Source organism: Azolla caroliniana, unplaced genomic scaffold (assembly GCF_043228905.1).
Source record: "Azolla caroliniana isolate FFs.n. ecotype wild unplaced genomic scaffold, voAzoCaro1.0.p SCAF_14, whole genome shotgun sequence".
Classification (NCBI taxonomy): Eukaryota; Viridiplantae; Streptophyta; class Polypodiopsida; order Salviniales; family Salviniaceae; genus Azolla; species Azolla caroliniana.
The window spans coordinates 10,686,705-10,709,377 of NW_028230449.1; the positions used below are offsets into that span (position 1 = coordinate 10,686,705).

The following is a 22,673-nucleotide window of genomic DNA, read 5'->3' on the forward strand; positions in this document are numbered from 1 at the left end:
GGCAAGCCGGAGTTGAAAGGGGCTATGGCAACGAAATACGAAGAGGCCGACGCGGAGGTCGGGACTACAACAAGGGAAGCGTGTAACACGAAGCATGCATTACGGCGTAGAACGGAGCATGCACTACGGCCGGCGGAGGGCCAAGAAGCAAGCATGCACCCGGAAGACCCGCAACGAGTGACCGACGATGACGGTCGGAGGAAGCCTTCGAGAGGCAAGTGCGGGAAGACGGGCGGTGCGACGAGACGCCAAGATCGACAGAACGAGACGGGCGTGATCGGCGTGAACGAAGGATTGTGTCTGGGAAAACGGAGGGGATGCGCAGAGAACAACGGGGTACACACCGGGAAGAGAAAACGTGGCGGCTTCCCGGAGGGCATACAAGGCCAAGCGGGCCAAGAGGGCGCAAGTCGAGGCGAGGCGATAACAAGAGCCTCGAGGGACACTGACACGGAGGTCGGGATGACGGTACGCTCTACGGCGAGAGAGCACGACGGGCAAAGGAGAGGCAAGGAATGCGGAATGGGGCTGCCTAAGGGCCAAAGAATGAGTGCATATTCGGGGGACAACATCGACGCATGGGAAGAGCCTACGGAAGGCAAGCGCGGAGCGGGAAGAGTCGACACACCGAGGTGTTCAACATGCGGAGACGATAAAACCAAAGGAGCGGCACACAAAGGGCGGAAACCGGGGTGCAACCAGAGAGATCCGGAGCGCATCCGGAGGACATGCGAGGCGGACCAAGAGGGTGTACCTCAGGGCGAAGCGGCAACATCGGAGGTTGCGGAGGACACCGAAGACGAGAGCACCGACATGGATGTCGGGGAAGCAACGTACCTTTTTGAAAGGGTACGCAGAGCGGAGCGGAGTGCGAGATCTGCGATGTGGCCGTGTAAGGGCCGAACGACAAGCACGAGGATGATCGGCGAGCATGGAAGGCTATGTCTTGAGAACCGAAGGAGGTGCGTGGAGAGCAACGGGCTACGGAAGCGCGGCGTCCTGGAAGGCATGCGAGGCCAAGCGGGCCAAGAGGACGAGAGACGGGAAGAAGCGGTAACGGGAGTCGCGAAGGACACTGACATGGTGGTCGGGATGACGGTACGCTCTACGGCAAGAGAGCACGGCGCGCAACGGAGAAGCGAGGAGCATGTAGTGAGGTCGTCGAGGGACCGAAGAACGAGCGCATGTTCGGGAGACAACAAGGACCCACGGAAAGAGCCTACGGAAGGTGAGTGCGAAACGGAGGGAATCGGCACGAGGTGTTCGAGACGAAGGGAGGATCGAGCTAGAGATAGAACACAAGCGGTATGCGAGGGGCAGAATCCGGCGAGCAAACGGGGTGACCAAGGGCCTAATCGGAGGACCTACGTGGCGGACAAAGAAAGAGTGACCGGATCGGCAATGGCGTTCGGGAGGACCGACCGGGGAGGAAGGCGCGTGTGGTGGATATGGCGGTTCGGATGGAGCCGCCGGTTCGAGGACACACGGTGGACGTGGTGGATCGGATGGAGTTGACGGGTCGGGGCTGGTAAGGAGCCAGCAAGGGACCGGAAAGACGGTTGGGTGCCGGTAAGGCGAAAGACCCGGTTGATCACCGTCGCCGAAATCTCTCACCCTTTTCCTTTCTTGGCACATACCGGTGGATGTGCGGTTTGGTGGGGGTGGATGTCGTGAAGATTTTCGTCGATAGGCGGAAACCGGGGTGGGAAGGCCAAGTTGGTGGTGTGCTACATGTGCACATATAAACTAGGATATGGTGTATAGAAAGAGAGGGGAAATTTGATCCCACATTGTAAGGTCCCTCCCTCCTTGGGCTATAAAAGGAAGGGAGGGGTCACTTATGAAGGGTTGCCTATTTTTTGTGAGTAAGGTATACCACTTAGTCTAGGGTTCTCCTTCTTCCCATTTTCGTTTTAGGGTTAGGGTTCGGGTTAGGGTTTTCTTCTTGGGTTTTCCTTTAGGGTTTTCATATAGTCATTTTGGTGTGGCCATGGCGGCCACCATTGTTGTAATCATTCATTTCTTAATAGAACTTCTTGTTGAGTATCTTCATTGCATCATCTTCTTCTTCTATCATAATGTCATATTCGTTCTCTTCTCCTCTTGAGCTAATCTTTCTCCTCCACTCCCTAGTCCAAGACCCCCGTGGTCCCGCCCTTCTACACGCACGCGCGTAACAATGCGACAGCGTTGAGGCCACAATTAGGTTTCCCTTGCAAAACTTTAACGTACCGTTCCAAAAACAACTAGTGTAGCCTTCATCATCTAACTTGTTGGTTGATGTCAAATTCAATTTCACCTCTGGGACGTGTCGAACATCCTTCAACATCGGTTTGCACCAAGTTGAAGTCATCAAACACACATCTCCTATGCCAACGATTCAACATGCTCCTTCATTTCCCATCTTCACCAAACTGTGGTCTCCGGCTATGTATGATGAGAAGCATTTCCGGTCAGGGGTTTGGTGGAATGACGTTACAAAGTCTGTTAGGAAACAGGTCCCTCCGGATGGGAAGTGAGAAGAACAGTGTTGATGAGGAGTACCCGGTGAGAACCGGATGACGAGTACCCAGCAAGGAAGACCTGGTGAGAACCGGATGTGGAGTACCCGGCAACGGAAGACCCGGTGAGAACCGGATGACGAGTACCCAACAAGGAAGACCCGGTGAGAACCAGATGTGGAGTACCCGGCAACGGAAGACCCGGTGAGAACCAGATGTGGAGTACCCGGCAATGGAAGACCCGGTGAGAACCAGATGACGAGTACCTGGCAAGGAAGACCCGGTGAGAACCGGATGTTGCAAGCTCGGTGAGAACCTCTCATCGGATGGAAGGGACATATATGTAAATATGTTCCAGAGAGCCCACTGGGGCTATATTTGTAAATAGTTCGAAAGTCATATTAGTATAAATATGACCTAGGGCAAACTTAATCATTATTATGATAGAGTTATTGGTGTAACTTCTGTACAATGCGTAAGAGAGAGAGAGAGAGAGCAATATACAGAGAGTGTGTGTCTCTGTTGTAATCGCCGCTAGACGAAGATTGTGAGCAAGAGGTCATTGCCTCTGTGCTCCCTGTTGTATTACTTTACAGAGTGATTGTTTGGAGTCTGTGGACTCTCGTGGTTTTTCCCTCTCAGGGTTTTCCACGTTAATATCCTGTATATTCTCTTTCTATTTTGTGTACTTACCTCCATTCCCATTTCGTCTGTGTTTTGATTGTCATGAAGTGATCTACGCTTCGGTTGTGACCGGAGATTATTCCACATATTCCACGTCAAACTGGTATCAGAGCGAAACGACACAGAAAAATGGACGATTCATTGGGGGGCATGTTCAAGCTCACTGGCTCCAATTACTCGGTGTGGAAGTCGAAGATGAGGGACATGCTCGTGGTTAAAGATCTTTGGTTGCCGATTCAGTTCGGGGACAAGAGACCGGACAAAATCGATGCCACGATATGGGAGGTGATGCACATGAAGACAACGGCGTACATACGGTGCTTCATCGACATGAGTCTATACAACAACTTCAATGAAGAGAGCAAGGCTCATGAGCTCTATGAGAAGATCGGCATTATGTTTCAGAAAAAAAATGTTGTTAATCAGATTTCGGTATTTCGGAAGCTAGTAAGACTCCGGTACCAAGATGGCTCCAGCATGGCGGAGCACATGAATACCTTCCAGGGGCTGATCCACCAGGCAACATCATTAGAAGTACCTCTCACAGATGAGGTACTAGCACTACTCCTGCTCGGTTCCCTCCCAAATAGTTGGGAGACGTTGTTTGTCACTTTGGGCAACGCCGTGCCAGAAGGGAAACGGTTATCCCTAGCAAGGGTGAAGTCGAGCCGGCTTGATGAGGAGGCACGTCGGAAAGACAAGGATACGAACTCTGACTCCAAAGCACTCATTACCGAATCGGAACGCGGAAGACAAAGGAACCATAGTCTCCAGAATTGGGAGAAGTCGGGGACACGGTCAAAGTCAAGGGGGAGGCCTACCTGCTTCTATTGCGGGAAGCCGGGACACTTCCAGAAGAGCTGTCGGCACTTCCGAAAAGACAAGGAAACTGATGCTACCAATTCGAAGCGGACACCGAATCGGAACAGTAAAGACCAGAGGAGAACGGACCGGAAGGGAACAACAGCAATCGCGGCAAGTGAAGAAGAGTTGATGCTCTTCCCTGAGGAGAGGGAATTGAACCTTGCCGGCGACGAGACAACGTGGGTTGTTGATTCCGGAGCGTCGTTCCACCTTACCCCAGACCGTAAATACTTCTCATCCTACACAATCGGTGATCACGGTTGTGTCCGGATGGGGAATGAAGGTACATGCCGAATTGTCAGCATAGGAGACGTGTGGTTGACAACACCAACCAGATGCAAGCTGGTGCTGAAGGATGTCCGACACGTTCCGGAGGTTTGACTGAACCTAATATCAGCCGGTCGGCTAGATGATGAAGCCTACACGGGTAGCATCCGAAACGGAGTCATGAAATTCAGCAAAGAGAGCCTGATAGTGGCTCACACCCAAAAGGTCAACACGTTGTACCTGATCAATGCCCGGTTATGCCCGGAAGAAGTGAACGTGGCTTTCGACACTACCGGTGAGTTGTGGCACAAGAGATTGTGTCACATGAGCGTGAAGGGGATGAAGAGGCTTGCCGATGACAACCTCATTCCGGTGAAGAACATGCATCTTGAGAGGTGCACCGACTGCCTAGCCGGTAAGCAAAACCGAACCTCCTTCCGATCAAGGCCACCGATGAGACGAAATGCACCACTGGAGTTAGTGCATACTGATGTGTGTCAAGTGGACACGAAGTCACATGCCGGATCGTAGTACTTCGTGACGTTCATAGATGACCACATTCGGAAGTTGTGGGCCACACCGTTGAAGACGAAGGATCAGGTGTTATCCGTCTTCAAAGAGCTCCATGCGAGAGTGGAAAGAGAAACCAGCCGGAAGCTGAAGGCGGTTCGAGCAGATAACGGAGGAGAATACCGGGGGCAGTTCAAGGAGTACTACCGCTCGAAGGGAATCCAGCTCGAATTTTCCGTGCCAAAGACGTCGGAACTAAACGGACTGGCCGAGAGGATGAACCGGACCATAATGGAGAGGGTCCGGAGTATGTTGGCGCATGCAAAATTACCCAAGACATATTGGGTTGAGGCACTGTCGACGGCGACATACGTGATAAACAGATCACCCTCAGTACCCTTGGACGGAGACACGCCGCAGAGAGTATAGACTGGTAAGGAAGTGTCCTACCGAAATCTGAAGGTGTTCGGGTGTTTCACGTACGAGCATGTAGCTAAGGACCGGAGAGAAAAGTTGGATCCAAAGACCCGGCCATGCATATTCCTCGGTTACGATGACGATGAGTTCGGCTACCGAATGTGGGACCTGGCCGACAAGAAGGTATTCCGGAGTCGAGATATTATCTTCATGGAGGACAAGACGCTCGTCGACTGGGAGTCGGAGAAGAAGATAATGAACTCTGAATCGACCGGTAAGGATCGATTCTACGATGAGCAGACCCAACCGGCAAGAGACCAGTTAGCACTCGATGAACCGGTCGGTGACGGTAAGGAGACAAAACAGGCCGAAGAAGAAGGAATAGGTGAAACCGGAACCGGCCAAGACCTCGAATCGGATTCGGATGAAGAACAAATAGAGGAGCCGGTTGTTGAAAGCCAAAGACGGAGATATCCTCTCAGAGAGAGAAGGGCCCCCCAGAGATTCCCAGATGCAGAGCATGTGTTGTTGAACGATGAGGGGGAGCCGGAAAGCTTTGAAGAAGCGAAGGATGACACCAATAGCCGCAAGTGGTTGAGTGCCATGCAGGACGAGATGGATTCCTTGCATGAGAACCACACGTATGAATTGGTGGAGTTGCCGAAAGGAAAGAGGGCACTCCGAAACAAGTGGGTGTACAAGTTGAAACCGGGAGATGCCAACCCCAAGGTACAACATGTCAAGACAGATACTAGGGATGCACATCATCCGAGACCGGTCAAAGAAGCAATTGTGGTTGTCACAGGAGAAATACTTGACAAAGGTGCTTTAGCGGTTCAACATGTTAGAAGCAAAACCGGTCGGATCGACACTCCCGGCAAACTGCAGACTATCCGGTAAGCAAAGCCCAAAGACGAAAGCAGAGAAGGCGGTTATGGTGAAGGTTCCATATGCCTCTGCCGTCGGGAGCTTGATGTACACAATGGTGTGTACTCGGCCATATATTGGATACGCAGTCGGAGTGGTGAGCTGGTTTATGAGCAATCCCGGCAAGGAGCACTGGAACGCAGTCAAATGGATACTCCGGTACTTGAAGGGCACTTCGAATATGTGTCTCTGATTCGTCTCCGATACACCTCAACTTGACGGTTTTACCGATTCGGACATGTCGGCTGATGTGGATACCAGCCGGTCTACATCCGGGTATGTAATGACATATGCAAGGGGAGCTGTTTCGTGGCAGTCGAGGCTGCAGAAGACGGTTGCGTTGTCAACCACGGAGGCAGAGTACATGGCCGCTATGGAATCCGGCAAGGAAATATTATGGATGAAGGACTTCATCGGTGAGCTCGGTATCCGGCAAGATGAATACCGGCTCTATTGCGATAGTCAAAGTGCCATCCACCTTGCTAAGAACGCAATGTACCATTCCAGGACAAAGCACATCCAGCGTAGGTATCACTGGATCCGGGAGCGAGTAGAAGATCGAGAGTTCGCGCTGACGAAGATCCACACGGCCGAGAACGGGTCAGATATGCTGACCAAAGTACTAATACCCGACAAGCAGGATGCATGTCGGAAGCGGATCGGACTAGTAAGACATCCCATGCCGGAGTGAAGGGGGAGTTTGTTAGGAAACAGGTCCCTCCGGATAGGAAGTGAGAAGAACAGTGTTGATGAGCAACTAGGCCGAGGCCGAATCCGGATGTGGAGTACCCGGCAACGAAAGACCCGATGAGAACCAGATGTGGAGTACCCGGCAACGGAAGACCCGGTGAGAACCGGATGACGAGTACCCAGCAAGGAAGACCCGGTGAGAACCGGATGTGGAGTACCCGGCAACGAAAGACCCGGTGAGAACCGGATGACGAGTACCCAACAAGGAAGACCCGGTGAGAACCGGATGTGGAGTACCCGGCAACGGAAGACCCGGTGAGAACCAGATGTGGAGTACCCGGCAACGGAAGACCCGGTGAGAACCGGATGACGAGTACCCAACAAGGAAGACCCGGTGAGAACCGGATGTGGAGACCCAACAACGGAAGACCTGGTGAGAACCGGATGTGGAGTACCCGGCAACGGAAGACCCGGTGAGAACCGGATGACGAGTACCCGGAAAAGAAGACCCGGTGAGAACCGGATGTTGCAGGCCCGGTGAGAACCTCTCATCGGATGGAAGGGACATATATGTACATAATGTTCCAGAGAGCCCACTGGGGCTATATTTGTAAATATCCTGAAAGTCATATTAGTATAAATATGACCTAGGGCAAACTTAATAATTATTATGATAGAGTTATTGGTGTAACTTCTGTACATTGCGTAAGAGAGAGAGAGAGAGAGCGATATACAGAGAGTGTGTCTCTGTTGTAACCGCCGCTAGACGAAGATTGTGAGCAAGAGGTCGTTGCCTCTGTGCTCCCTGTTGTATTACTTTACAGAGTGATTGTTTGGAGTCTGTGGACTCCTGTGGTTTTTCCCTCTCAAGGTTTTCCACGTTAATATCTTGTGTATTCTCTTTCTGTTTTGTGTACTTCCCTCCATTCCCATTTCGTCTGTGTTTTGATTGTCATCAAGTGATCTACGCTTCGGTTGTGGCCGGAGATTAATCCGCGTATTCCACATCAGAGTCTAGCACCCACGTCGTTTCGTCGCTGACAAGGTTTACTTCATTCTGCTCACTGATCAACAACAACTCCTCCTCACTTGTCGCGATCGTTGAGGTGCCCTTACAATCCGGAACTCTATTCTGCTCAACACCATCGCCTCCCCCATTCTCTTTCCGGAAGTGTCTGGGCTTCCCACAATAGAAGCATGTGGGCCTTCCTCTCAACTTCGACCTTGTTCCTGACTTCTCCCTAGTCTAGGGATTTCTATTCCGGCCTCTTCCCCGATTCATGTCACCTTTTGTGACTAAAGCCTTCGGGTCAATTACGGACTCTGTCCTTCTGGTGAGCTTCCTCATTTAGCAGGATCGACTTCATCGTCTCTACAGATAAATGCTTCCCTTCCAACCCGGCGTTGCCCAATGTGACAACTAGTGTTTCCCAGCTATCCATAAGGGATCCCACAGCAATAGTGCCAATACCTCGTCGGCCAAAGGTACTTCCAGAGAGGTAGTTTAATTTATTAGTCCCTAGAAGGCATTCCGATGCTCCGCCTTACTAGAGCCATCCTAATACTAGAGTCTCACAATCTTCCTGAATATTGAGAGTCTATTGACGGCATTCTTGTTCTCGAACATCATGTTGATCTTCTTCCAAAGGATGTCCGCCTTGGTCTCTTGATTAAAATTGTTGTATAGACTCATGTCTATAAAACACCTGATATATGTCGTCGTCTTCATATGCATTACCTCCTAGATTGATGTATCAATTTTGTCCGATTTTCCATCACCAAACTGCATTGGCAACCAGAGGTCTCTGCACACCAACATGTCCCGCATCGTCGACTTCCACACTGAATAGTTGGAGCCAGTAAGTTTGAACATTCCATCTAGATGTTCGTCCATCGCTTTAATACCAGTTTGATGAGGATACTACCAGCCACAACCGGTTGATACACGTGCATACGTGGTTGCAAAGATCGAAATGACAAAAAACAGAAGAAGGAAATGAAAGTACAGAGACACAAGTATTTTTAACGTGGAAAACCTTGATAGGGGAATATCACGGGAGTCCACAAACTCCAAGAATTCACTATGAGAAAAGGTATACAACAAGAAGTTACAAGGCAACGACCTTCAGTTCTTCTTCGTCAGACCGACGAATATGGAGGAGTTTCTCTCTCTCTCTCTCTCTCTCTCTCTCTCTCTCTCTCTCTCTCTCTCTTCTCACACTCTGGTCCACTATTACAACAACTCTATTCCCCTTATTAGCCCTTAGTGTATTTATACTTATACACTGAATGGGCTATTTACAAATATGGTTTGTAGTAGGCGCATCAAAAACATATTTACAGATATGTCCTCTTTTGGATTCATCTCCAGATTCGACCAAATGCCTTCCGGCTGATCCGGCTCCAGATCCGGTCTCTTGTCTGGATCCATCTGAACTGGCTCATGGTCTTCCCATACGGAGGGACTTGTTTCCTAACATGTCCTAACCACAACATATAAGCATGTGTCTGAGTATTGATGAATTAATCACCTCCACATACCACCGTACCATATTGGTAATGGAAAGAATATATTACTAGCACATGGTATGATATTCATTAGGTGTTTTAAAATGTATTGATGATGAATTTGAGTTGTTATTACGTTCATTAATTTCATATCTTGAAAGTGTTGAAAAAGAGATGATGTGTAAAGGTTGTGTAATAGTGCTTGTTTTCCAATCTTTTCTTCTGCGTGAACTCTAGTCATTTAGCTTTTTTGTATGTTTTATAGTTCAATTTCCCTATCTTTTTACATTTGTTTTGAGGGAAGGAGGAATGAACTGATGCAAGGATTTCATGTTGCATTTTGAATCGAAAGCACCTCCCCACCCCTCAATGCCCAAACCAACGACAATCTAGTTCCTAATATGTGTATTGTTCTATATTGCATTACACTCTCTTTTTAAGCAATATTTTCTTCAAAGAATGTTTTAGTCAATATACTGTTAAAAAATATTGATGTCTAGATGCCAATGGTTACTAGTCAAACTCCATCATTGTGCATAATCCCATGTAAATTTTTGAACAATGTTAATAACCAATACAACATCACACATGTCGTTGAAGACTTGTAGAAAGAATTAGGTTCAAACATGCAAGCACTAATGTACACCGTCATATATATGTATTTGCATTAGAATTTCAATATGACACCTTGAAATTATAAGAAAAAAAATTGTTTACACATCTAAATTGTCTTATGTCATGTACAAATGAAATGTGTTCGCATTATTATTTCTTTTAGTCTAGTGTTATATTTAGATTCATGTTCTTGTTTACTTTAGATTAAGGTTCCTATCTCTAGTTTGTTTTGATATATATGTTAAAGTTTGTTTATGTCAAGAGGCTACATCACATTCAAACATCTTGTCGTATAGAAAAGCTAGGTCAATTTTTTATATTGCTTTTGTTCAGAAGTTATTGCTTCACTCCTATATATCATATGTATTATGTCACGTATACTATGTATAAATTACATCTTAAAGTTCGTTAAAGTCATGTTTTGTTTGGTTGCTATATTTTGTGTTATTAAGATGTGCTATGTTTCTTTTTCAAGTCTTATGTTTTTAATACAATAACTTCATGTTCCAATTTTATGTTCGATGTTTTCTTTAGTAGATGTGTAATTTTGTTATACTGTGCTATTTTTTTGTTGAATGTTCTTATGCTATAATTTATGTGATTATTGAAGATTTCATGTTCTATTTTTCTCTTACCTTAGACAATCGCATAACCTTTATATTAGGGGTATAAGTTTTGCCTCTAGAACTTCATCTTTATGACGATTTTTAAGTTCCAATATTCAATCAAGTGACCAAGGGAGGATCAAATAAGGTGACTAAATTAGGATCCAATAAGGGAACGAATGTGTATTCAATAAGGTACCCGAGTGATGATTCAATAAGATATCCAAACTTATAAGGACATCTAAAAGCTTGATGCATCATCCGCTAATGCAATTAATCTCATTGTGATTTAGCACACGATGACTTATTCAAAATTCTTTTGAAGCTATGTTCTTGTTTTTCTTTACAAACTTATTTTATGTTGTATATATGTGCCACATTTGGAGAGTTTGGCTACATGTATGTCTACCTTGTGTTATACATTAGAATATGTTATGTTTTTAGAGAATGAAAAACTAGACATTGGATGTTTATATAACTAGATTCTTTGAGAAATTAGTCAACCATATTTTAATCAAAATAAATGCACGTTTTTATCGTGGTTTAATGTTAATCCTTCTTTTGTTTTCACGCTCTCATCACTGCACCTTAATTCATAATTCGTTAATATAGCCACAACCCACAAGTAAGAGGCAATGTGTAAGGTTATGACATGACTATAACATCTTGGAAATGAAATTGTAAATGCAACAATCATTTCTCAAAGTTATTTTTTCTTTGTTACATTATGCAAATGCTTGTTTTTCAAATTTTAAATCTACTAATCTAACTGAATGCACAAGATGTAAACTCGTGAAGACCAAATTTGAGAGAGGCATAAAGACCGCATCCCCTCATTTCCGGGAGATTTGGATGTTGGTTGTAAGCTTCACCCTTTGGTATGTGTGGAAAGCACGTTGCCTAAAGGTCTTCCAAGATCTAGTATGCCCCCCAGAGGAATTGATCATGGATATTTTGTTTGCGATTATCAACTGCCTACGAGGGCAGTTGGACGAGGTTTGTGGCCACTCCGAAGACATGGTCATTGCCCGCTTACGCTTATGGCAAAAATGGAGGAACATGCCGATAATTATGCAAGGAGGAAATGGCCCGAGGTGAAACTACAACCCCCACGATGGTTGTTTCCTACTCACCTCCTTTCGTTGAAGCCCAAAGGATCGAGCTCGGCCAATTGGGGATGATTGCCACTAGTTTATAGCTCTAGATACTTACTAACGTTAAGTAGAAAGTAGGAGAGGATATGTATGTAGTCTCATATTCTTGAACTCAATCAGGGGCTAAATCCCTGATTTATGTATAAGCCATCTTGTATAGTCTTTTTGTAAAAATCTCTCCTAGCTAATGGGAAAGTAGCTCATTTAATTTGGAAAAAAAAATCTACTAAGCTAAGTAGTGACCTTTTGTTTTAATGTTTGTTTCCATCTAAGGGGAGTTTGATTCTTTACCATGATCACGATTTTAATGCAACGATGTGGTCAAGCACTCAAGGTGTGATGACACCATGCCAACTAAATCACAATCTAGTCTTACAACTATCTGAATTAGAATGCATTTAACCCTATGTTTTTGTTCATATCCTACTGAGTCCTTTCCTTTTCATGCTCATTGCAGGCATCATAAACTCTCCGTTGACAACCCATTGATACAATAGTGGCACTATATGACCTTAGTGCAAACATTGAAATGCACTACAATAAAGCACCAACGTGGTTATGTTGAGCCTAACTTTCGTGTGATGTTTAGTTCACTTGTTTAGATTAAAAACCACAACCTTAATACACATAATGGTGTAACTTCAACCATTAACAATGGTATTGCATCTACACTCTTAAGTTTAGTGGTTTTTAAGAAACAAAATTAACTTTTTATTATCAAGCCCTTAAATGGCCTTATATATCAAATATATCAAAGTTGAACACATGCATATATACACTTAAAGTTTTGCATAGTTTTTATCAAACTTTGGGAGATTTTTATCATCAAATGACAAACAAGAAGAAGGTTAAAGCAATTGTACAATTTGTCTTTGCAAAGATAGTCTTAGGAATGAAAGCATTTAAAGCATGCATGCCCTCTAGCATGATGATGCACATTTATCTAAGACGTTGATGCTTGTTGTCCTTAAATGATGTTTGAAGGAGCACATTTCAATCAAATCACATCAATGTGAAAATCGGGTCTGAACGAGTACTAACTCAAGAAACATTACAATATTGGTTTTGAAATATATGATAGGGAAATTGATGCATATACAAATATTATGAGCAAACTTGGAGCGTGCAAATGAGCATAGATTTTGTGCATTCAAAGATTATAGTGACTTTTAATTTTGTGTAACTTTAAAGGAATTTTCTAATCAAATTTAAACACATATTCCAAAATTCTTAGCCACATAATAAATATATAATAGAATTTTGTAATGTGGCCCAACGAAATCAACTCATTCTAGTTTCTACTTTCTATGCCACACATTTAAAAAAGTGCTCGTACATTGAATAAACTTCATGGGATTACTCAAAAAGGGCTAGTACGTGGCCAACTCCTCACATTTTTCTCTTTTATATATATTGAGGGCATTACGTGAATACAGAAAAACGCACGAGTATAAAATTTCACCTATTTTCAAATTTGGAGTTCATGTGCCAACAAAGGTGTATTTCATAGGTTTTACACTAAGAAAAAGAGGAACTCCATAGTCTTGTGTGCACTTTTACTCAATAATTTTTGGACTTCTCGAGTTAGTTTGTCACAAATTTCAGCACCCTTCATTATGAATAAGCAAATCCAACCTTTGGCATACCAAATTAGAAAAAACATTATACTTGGAATTCCGCTTTGTAAGAAACCCTATGTCATTGATACATTACTACATTTGGGATGTGTGTAAAGGTTTCAATTAATGTTTCCAAAATCCTTTCATTTGAGATGTCAATGGAATTTGTCTTAGTAAGAGGATCCTAGAACGCTACGGATGGTTCGAAATTGTTCTATGGATAATAGAACTTCGAATTTCAATTATTCTTTGAAAGTTATAAGATAAGAAAAAAACCAACTCCAACTTAAGTACCCCAAGAGGAATCCTCTTTCAAATTGCCTTATTCCAATTGCTTAAAATAATTGAGATAAATCTAAAGTTTGCCAAATAAAAGATTATGAGCGATTAAATTTACTTCAAAATTTGATAACTACTCTATAATATAATATAATTTACAGTATGCATGATTTCTTCTTTAAGATATAGTTGTGTAGTACTCTTATTAGAGCCATTCTAGAAAGGCAAAATTCCAACTTATCGATTAGCATACAACTCCCTCCAATGATATTCAAGCAACTTTCCATATTTTAGGTAGGGCAACAACATTTTGTTGTGACAAGACAACTTGATTACAGTTAGTTGGTGCCTTGTGATGGTCGAGGATCAACACCTTGCATTATGAGACATGGCAAAATATCGTGCATATCTAATTACAATGGGCTATTACGGTCCCCATTAATAGACATTCTTCGCATTCTTACTTTATCATTGGGCTAACCCTTGGGGACGTGAGTTTAGGTTTAATATATATTCCACTGCCCAATAAAGTATAAGGGTCAGATTGATAACAAGCAATAAATATACATTTTCATTTGTATTTATATTGATCATACAAAGATACATACTAATTAAGACAATGACAATTACTATTTGTAAGTAAGCTCATATATTGATTGGAGTTTGTATATTAATTATTCAACATCATGGGACCTTCTTGATACCGACTCGAGGGAGACACGCATGGTTTTCATGGTGTTATTTAGATTATAACTATATTTTAACATCTAATATTCTTTCTGAAAAAATAAAGTTACAATAAAAATAGGAAGACCCGAAGAATGGTAGTGATACTTGCCTTAATATTAATGCATAATGAAAAAATCTCATGGAATCATTTAAAAAATATGATGTATGTTTCAAAGGAATTGTCATGTGAAACACAAACAAAAAAAGTGTTTTCATTGAATAGAGAGAAGCCTTTCATACACATTAAGCAACCATCAACATAGTAGTTTAGGTAGAGAAATATTCTTTTTTAGACATTTTTAAGGAGCGGTCTAGGAGATTAATATATTTGAAACGACTTTTTGGACATGATTCATTCAATGATAAATAAAGAGAAAGATTGCCTAAATATAACTAAGATGACTAGTCATGAAGAATAACATCCCATATGTTGTTGATATTTACATTTGCAAAGAGAAATTATATTATATTACATGGTTGTCATCATCATATCCACAAATAAAACCATATACAATTCAAAATATGTTTCTTAACCAAACGAGACTGAGAAAGACTGGTTGCCAAGCTAATATAAAATTAACTTCTGACCATGTAGTCAATGTAATAATTGGTAAGCATGTAAAGAGGAGGGAGGAAGGGATGCCGCATCATTAACACCCAAATATAGGTAGAGTTCACTAACTTCTATGGGGCCATGAAGTCTTCAATGGTATGGAACCTTTGAAAAGATGTGGAACAAATTGGTATCCACATGTAGATGAGCTTGCACAATTATGCACAATTATTAATCGTTCCATATGAATATATTACCAACTATGCTTCACTATCGTTGCAACACCCATGATGTTGAGCATTTGGATGATCGTTGATACCTCTAGATCAATAGTAGAGATAATAGCACATTCACAATCTTGTACATGAGGCAATGATCATTGAGAACAAGTTTAGGCACAAATATGTAATTGGGGTTGTCGATGTTGCACCTAACATATCCTAATAATGTTAGTACTTTGTTGGAGTGTACGATGTAGAGAGAGAGAAAGATACACTCAACGTGAACCATTTGTGGTTTGAGTATAGGACGTAGTTGGTTCAATTAAATTGAAAATGGTCGATGTAGGGTCAACTTTAGCATGAATGGTTGATGCGGTTTAGAATGTATGGAATGGAATTTGATCTTCTAGCATGATCGATATACAAGTGAATTTAACTCATTTTCTAGGTCAACATATAGCATATATGAGGAAATTTAAGTTGATGCATGGGACATATACAAATCTTGAATGAAAATTGATACAAACTTAAGTGGTAGCTAGATGATGATCATGTAGTGACATTAAACTACTCCATGATTAATTGAGGCATAAAATGCCAATATGGGTGTACAAGTGAGCCTAAAATATCCTAGATTGTATTATTGCTTCATTGTTTCTATCACAGGCTATACATGTTAGCTAACTAAAAATGAGGCCAACTTTAGGAATGGTTGGGATATTCTATCGTCCACCATCATGGATTGCTTTGCACGAGTAGTTGTTGTGAACTTCCTAGATATGAAATAATTTACACTATAAAATGAGCATATATCTATATATATAGAAGATGTTAATGTGGAGTTACCAAGCTCTTAACAAGAGAGAAAGAGAGAGACATGTTAATGTCCATTGAAGATCGATATAAAGTAAATAGAGAGTACTGCCTTATGGTGAGGTTTGGGGTTCACTTCTAGATAACCCAACATATGATTAGTGTGAGCATAACATTGACTAAGATACACAAGTGTTATATTGGTTTCGTGTATCACATCAACAATATCCAATATTTTAGCTTCACATGATCGAAGTTGGTACATGAATATATATAGTCCATCGATAATCAAGATAGTGGTCCATCAAAAACAAGCCACGATTTTGAGGGACATTGAAATGTCATTGGGTACAAATAGAATGAATATGATTGTCACACTTCTAATGAGAGTTGTGAGTTGAGGTTTTCCTAAGAAGTGTTAGGTTTTCGCTAGTTAGGGCATCGTTAATGTGTCTCTAAGGTGTAGTAGGTATACCTAAAAGAGTAGAAATCATCTTCTCTTCGACAAATCATGAGGGAGATAAGGGTGACACTCCACGTCCGGTCAGGTGTTCGGAACATGACATCGTGAGCTTCGAGAACACATCTAGTTATAAATCGTTAATGTTGAAACAAAGGATGCCATGTTTGGAACACACGACTAGCTATACATATGTACATACATACATACATACATACATACATACATACATACATACATACATACATACATACATACTCACACACACACACACACATACATGCATACATACATACATACATACATATTTACCTAACGTTATTAGGATTGAATATTAGTAGTGTATGTATCGAGACATATCAAAAGACAAGTCTGAGGAAGGAATCAAAGAGGATTTTGATCGTTTTAACATCATGGAAAAGAAAGAGGAATATTTTTGGGGTGTTTATTATAAACGATGATGAGAATGTAGGGCCAATATTATATGTATGCATATATAAATAATAATCCAAAAAGGACTTAAAACCATAGATAGATATACAATCATAACTCTAGTACGCAGCTCTTTTACTTCATAATATGGGTTCAGGAGGAGGCATGGGCCATGGGACATGATGATGATGATGATGATGAGCAGCAGCCAGTATTCCCTGCATAATGATCATCATAACAACATATTTGATGATTCAACTCCTCCTCCTCCTCCTCACATGAATATCAATAATTCATACATCTCTCATCATTCAATGGACCGTCGGATCGTTATTAATCGCCCCCAAAATCAACAACAAGAACAACAACAACTCGGTGGTAATTATGCTCCATTGACTAGAACTACCCCGACCGCAGATAATTCGTATTATTATTACGCGGCGTCGAATTCGTCTTCGGCCGCACATCATTCAATCAATCCCCCGAAGAAGTGGTCGCCCGACAATTCTAATATCATTACTCACGATCGGGATCGAGATGCCGCGGTTAGTAGTTGTTATTCATCGGACGAGTTCATTGAAACGAATCGTGCTGATAATGAGGACAATGATGATGATGATGATGATGATGGACACCGGCTCCGTCCTACTACCACTACTACTACTACCATGGATACAAGCATAATCCATAGCGGCTATACTACGCGTGGGCATTGGCGGCCATTCGAGGACGAGAAGCTACGGGAGCTCGTGGCACAACATGGCGCGCAAAACTGGAACCTCATCGCCCACAAACTCCAATTGGGGAGATCAGGTTCTCATTCATAGAAATGAATTTTTAGTGCCTTAAAAAATATGATCTTAAATTAATGAATTCAAATAGGCTTTTTTTGGGGGGGTGTGTGTGTGTATAATAATTCATCATCGAAATGAATTTTAGTGCCTTAGATTAATGAATTCAAATAAACTGGGGTGTGGTGTGGGGTATTTGGTTCAATATAGTGATATTTCTGGTGCAGGCAAGAGCTGCAGGCTGCGGTGGTTCAATCAGCTGGACCCGCGGATCAACAGGTCGTCATTCACGGAGAAGGAGGAAGGCCGACTGTTGGCCGCCCATCGCGTGTATGGGAACAAATGGGCGCTGATCGCGCGCATGTTCCCCGGGCGGACCGACAATGCCGTGAAGAACCAATGGCATGTCATTATGGCAAGGCATTGCAGCCGTAGCCGCCGGCACCGCCATCGCGGGGGCGGCACCGGCCCCATCACTTGCAGCCCCCCCGCCAAATTTGGCGGCGGCCGCATGCTCGTGAGGAACCATAAGGCCATGAATCACACTGATGTGAGACCCAACAGTGTGGATCATATCAAGCCACAACCAATGGCATCAAAATTGGACCTCTTATCCTCACATCCTCCTCATCATCTTGACACAATGGATCAGAGTGCTGGTAATATCCCTTTCATAGATTTCCTTGGAGTTAATGGACCACAAGAGTCTTGACCCCCCCCCCCCCCCCCCCAATACAATGTTCCAATCTACACTCACACACACACACACACACACACACACATATATATTGTTTGTATATACTTAATAATGATTTACATTAACCACTCAAATTGATCTCTACTCATATACAAAATCATAATCATGATCACCCCCATGATATGTTTAAAAAGACTCTCCCACTCTATAGGATTCGAACCCCCAAGGTCGCGATATTCATACTTGGTCATCCCTAGGAATGTCGATATTAACTTGTGTGTGCACAAGTGTACTGCGTTTCCTTGACACATACCTTCTTCTTTTTTTATCGTGCCATTTTGCATATATGATATATGTGTAGCCTATAATTTGTTAGACCCGACTCCTTAAAAATAATGTCTTTGTAATTTGTCAATACACATGTGTGTGTTATTAAATAGAGGTAAGAAACAAGGTGATTATTAATGCCAATGACGAGGGGTGCCACTATTTTGCACTAGTACCACATTTCTTCTCCATGTCACTTCAAGTGTGTCGTGTGTATACGTAAGCAATAACTTGTTAGGTTGAATAAGTGAGGAGAAGATCAGTATTTCGCACTAGTGTCACATTTCCCTTACACGTCGAAACTTTAAGCATGTCATTATGTATTATATATGTACGTAAGCTATTACCTGTATACCGATTTGGTAAGGACAATCCCTATGTTTCCCATTCCTATACAATAATGTCCTCTTATTTAATATATGTCGTAAAAACTATTTAATTATATATCTCAAAATCAAGGTTTTTATTTACACAACATGCATTCATTACCGCTACCGGTTTTTGTCCTAAATATTATAGAAGAAGTTAGATGATCAAGTCGTCTTACATGTAGTATCTTTATTGTCACTGACCATATAAAGTGCTCCTTCAACAAAAGTATGTTTTTAGGGAGAATAGTTATGTGTGTTAGAGGTGGTCCTGCAACACCATAAGAGTAGAGATCTAAGAACACAATTTATCATGCCTACGGAACAATCGTATTGCATGGCCCATTGTATAGTACCATGAAAATTGATGTATTTTGAGCCCCAACACCTCATATTCATTCTCGAGTCGCATGCCTACATCTATCCGTAATATTGCACTCTTCATTTTCAATTATTATATGACATAGAAATGGCCCACTTATGTCAATTGTGGCAAATAACTTGATGGTATGAATATATTAGATTGGTCTTAGGAGAAAGGGATTTTTATAATAAGATGGCTATTTACATTGTTCCAAGGAGACAAGGGGAACCAAATATTATGTTTTAAATAAACGAAAAGAGGTTTTAAAATTGTGAAATCTCATTTGAAAAACCCTTTTTCAAGGGTGACTTATCTACCAAGGTATACTCCATAATGTTGATAACAAGAGGATGCACACACAAATTCTTCGCACAACTAAAATAGATGTGGTTAAAATAGAGATAAATATATTATTAGCAAAGAGCTAAAGCAAGATTATAGTTGTGGTCATGATACATCAAAAGTTCTACCTTATGTTCTTATAAGTGACCAAACTCATTGGGTAAAGCGAGACCTAACTCTAGAATAATTCAAGTTTCTGTTATATTATGTAGATTGTTAGACCCAATGCCATCTATCATATTCCATGCTCCTCCATTTTTGTTGAATTTAAGTGAGGGTGGTTACCGCTTGTTCACGTCTAACACCATCCTTGAAGTGCTAATTTATGCCTAACAAATATAATAAGGAGTTTCTTTGAAACTATGACTCATCCGGTTTCTAGGCAACTAAATCATTCCTTTGCAAATTCCTGTAGAATAATTAATTTTGTAGCCCAAGCCCCTATATATTGAGTTCAACCTTTTGTCTACTTTTTTGGTGTTCTCCCACCTAATTGTTAGTCAAGTGATATTTTAAAATATTTATATATGTATGTATCTTATGTGCATGTCAAATAAATTGTATTGATCTTTTATTTGAGCATTGTAGGTATCACTGTGCTTGTGAATTTGTATGTAATGGTATGTGTATTTTGTGTGTATATTGTTACGCGCTTGTAGAAGTGTGTATGTGTGTATATGTGTCTTAGTGGGGTAAAGTTAGTAGAGAGGGGCAGCCTTAGGAGTTAATGCAAGAAGATCTTGTGCTTTGAAGGGGCTACCTTCTCATCCAAACCTCGGATTCATGATTTGAAAATTTTGTTGCTATTCCCATGAAACCTTCTAGTTGAGAGACAATCTCAACATGGACCAAATCGGTTGAAGACCAATCGACTAGGCCCGAATCGGTTGAAGAAACCGAGAGTCGAATAAAATAGAGTTCAATTCAAATGAGTCGAGTTGAAGTGATTTTGGCAAGCTGTTAAGGGCCTATATTCCTATTATGGTAAATAGGAATATTGTAGGCAGATTTAGTGTCAGGCTCATTTATGAGCATTCAAGTACTTGTGTTAGCCCACTTGTCAGGGCTTGTATAAAAAGTGCTCATTGAGCACATTGTATGTACAGAGTATTCACTATTTGGAATCGAAGTGTTATTGTCTGCTCTCTCCGTCTCTCTCTCACTGTGTATCTATTCTCTGTGTTTACCTAACTGTCGAGTTCCGAACAATCAACTATGTATTCGGTGCGGTGTCTATTGCACGCGCTTCCGCACATGAATCTTTTTCATGGTATCAGAGCACGAGGGTTGAGAATCCTTTGCAATCGACTGAAAAGCAAGCGAACAGGATAGTGTCAAGTTTCTCGTTTTCGGAAAAAGAAAAGATAGGAACATGGACAAAGGAATAGGAAGCTCATTTCCAACAGAGAAGCTTGATAGGAGCAACTATGCATCTTGGTCATACAACATTCACCAGTACCTGCTCGACCATGGTTATTGGAGTTATGTCGAAGGAGCTAATGATGTACCACCGGAGTCAACACATAGAGATTTCTCGGCTTGGGAACAGGTGGTTAACAGAGTTTTGTACTACTTCGCATCTTGTGGGAGCGACCGGCTTTTTAACTACATTCATGATGCCAAGACACCGAAGGATGCTTGGGGAAATCTAAAGAAGATTTTCGCTGTGAGCACCACAAATAGAAAGCTTCAACTCAGATAGGAGTTGAGTAATGCTCGATAAGGAGATATGTCAGTGGCTGACTACACCTCCAAGATCAAGGAGATCTGCGACTCTCTCGCCTCCATCAATGTGAACGTCGAGGAGGACGAAATGGTGCAGTTTTGCCTTGGAAGGTATTACCCGTAGAAGTGTACAGGGTGGTGTAAGGGTGGAACACGATAATGTGGTTGATGTATATGTGTAATGTATATGAATGTGTGAGGATGAGTATGTGTATGAACAAATGTACATTTATGTGCATGTGTAACGGTCATATTATGTACCGTTACATTTGATGTACTATATAAACCTTTTATGGGTCATGTAATGAAATATACATTTTTTCTTCTCACATTTTGTGTAATCACATTTTTTTCTTCTCTCTCTCACACACGTAACCCCCTTTGGAAGGGGATGGAGCCATTCTTGGCTTCACCCCCGCCCATAACACTAGCACACCTGAACGATCCACCTTCCATTGAGAAGAAGTCTGTGTGTGTGTGTGTGTGTGTGTGTGTGTGTGTGTGCTTCCATTCCTACATAAGAAGCTTTATGTCATATCCATCTCTCTTTACTTCCTCGACAACAACAGAAGGAGGAGGAAGAAGCAAAATGATGCATCCAGCCACAAAGCCACAGAAAGGTGGCACAAAAGTTAGCCATGGCCGACCTTCTTCTTCTTCTTCTTCTTGTTCATCGGAATTGTTTAATGGTGCCTTTGGTGAAGGGGCAGTTCATGGGGTTGGTGGATCAGAACAATGGAATCGTTAGTTCAACTAGTGGATCAAATTACTATGTTCGATTGTGAGTACCATAGATAGAGAGCTTTTGAAGCCTTGTGCTTCGGTTGCTCTCCATGGACATTCAAATGCTCTTGTTGATGTGTTGCCTCCTGAGGCTGACTCCAACATCTGTCTCCTCAGCCAGTCCGAGAACATGCCAGGGAGGGAGTTAAATCATGCGGTAGCAGGAGATACATGTAGTAGGAGAAGGATCTGAAGGCAAGGCAAGGCAAGGGAGGCACAACTTCCATAGCTAGCCTGACACATAACGGTGATGATGATGATGATGATGATGATGATCATCACGCCATAGCCACATTGAGGTAAGAGCTCCGGATGGATCACAGGGCCAGACGAACAGGATCGTGGATTAGCAAGAGCAATTACGGCAGGGATTGATGGCAAGTTGCAAACAACGACGACTGGCAAACAGCGGATGGAGCCAATTGGCC

General features: G+C 42.4%; 1 protein-coding gene across 1 annotated transcript; it reads left to right on the forward strand.

Annotated features, from left to right (window-relative positions):
• The first annotated feature begins 16,963 nt into the window (after positions 1 to 16,963).
• Positions 16,964 to 18,380, forward strand: LOC147855443 (transcription factor MYB52-like). The gene is made up of 2 exons (XM_087329995.1): positions 16,964 to 17,661; positions 17,867 to 18,380. Exons 1-2 carry the CDS (start codon positions 17,028 to 17,030, stop codon positions 18,349 to 18,351), a joined length of 1,119 nt encoding a protein of 372 aa, XP_087186121.1. The 5' UTR covers positions 16,964 to 17,027; the 3' UTR covers positions 18,352 to 18,380.
• The last annotated feature ends 4,293 nt before the right edge of the window (positions 18,381 to 22,673 follow it).

What these genes read in the sequence shown, in the direction of transcription:
- LOC147855443 (XM_087329995.1), top strand. Translation starts at nt 17,028, where the DNA reads ATGATGATGATGATGATGATGAGCAGCAGCCAGTATTCCCTGCATAAT. An exon ending in ACTCCAATTGGGGAGATCAG is followed by an intron (nt 17,662 to 17,866) that starts GTTCTCATTCAT and finishes TTTCTGGTGCAG; the next exon opens with GCAAGAGCTGCAGGCTGCGG.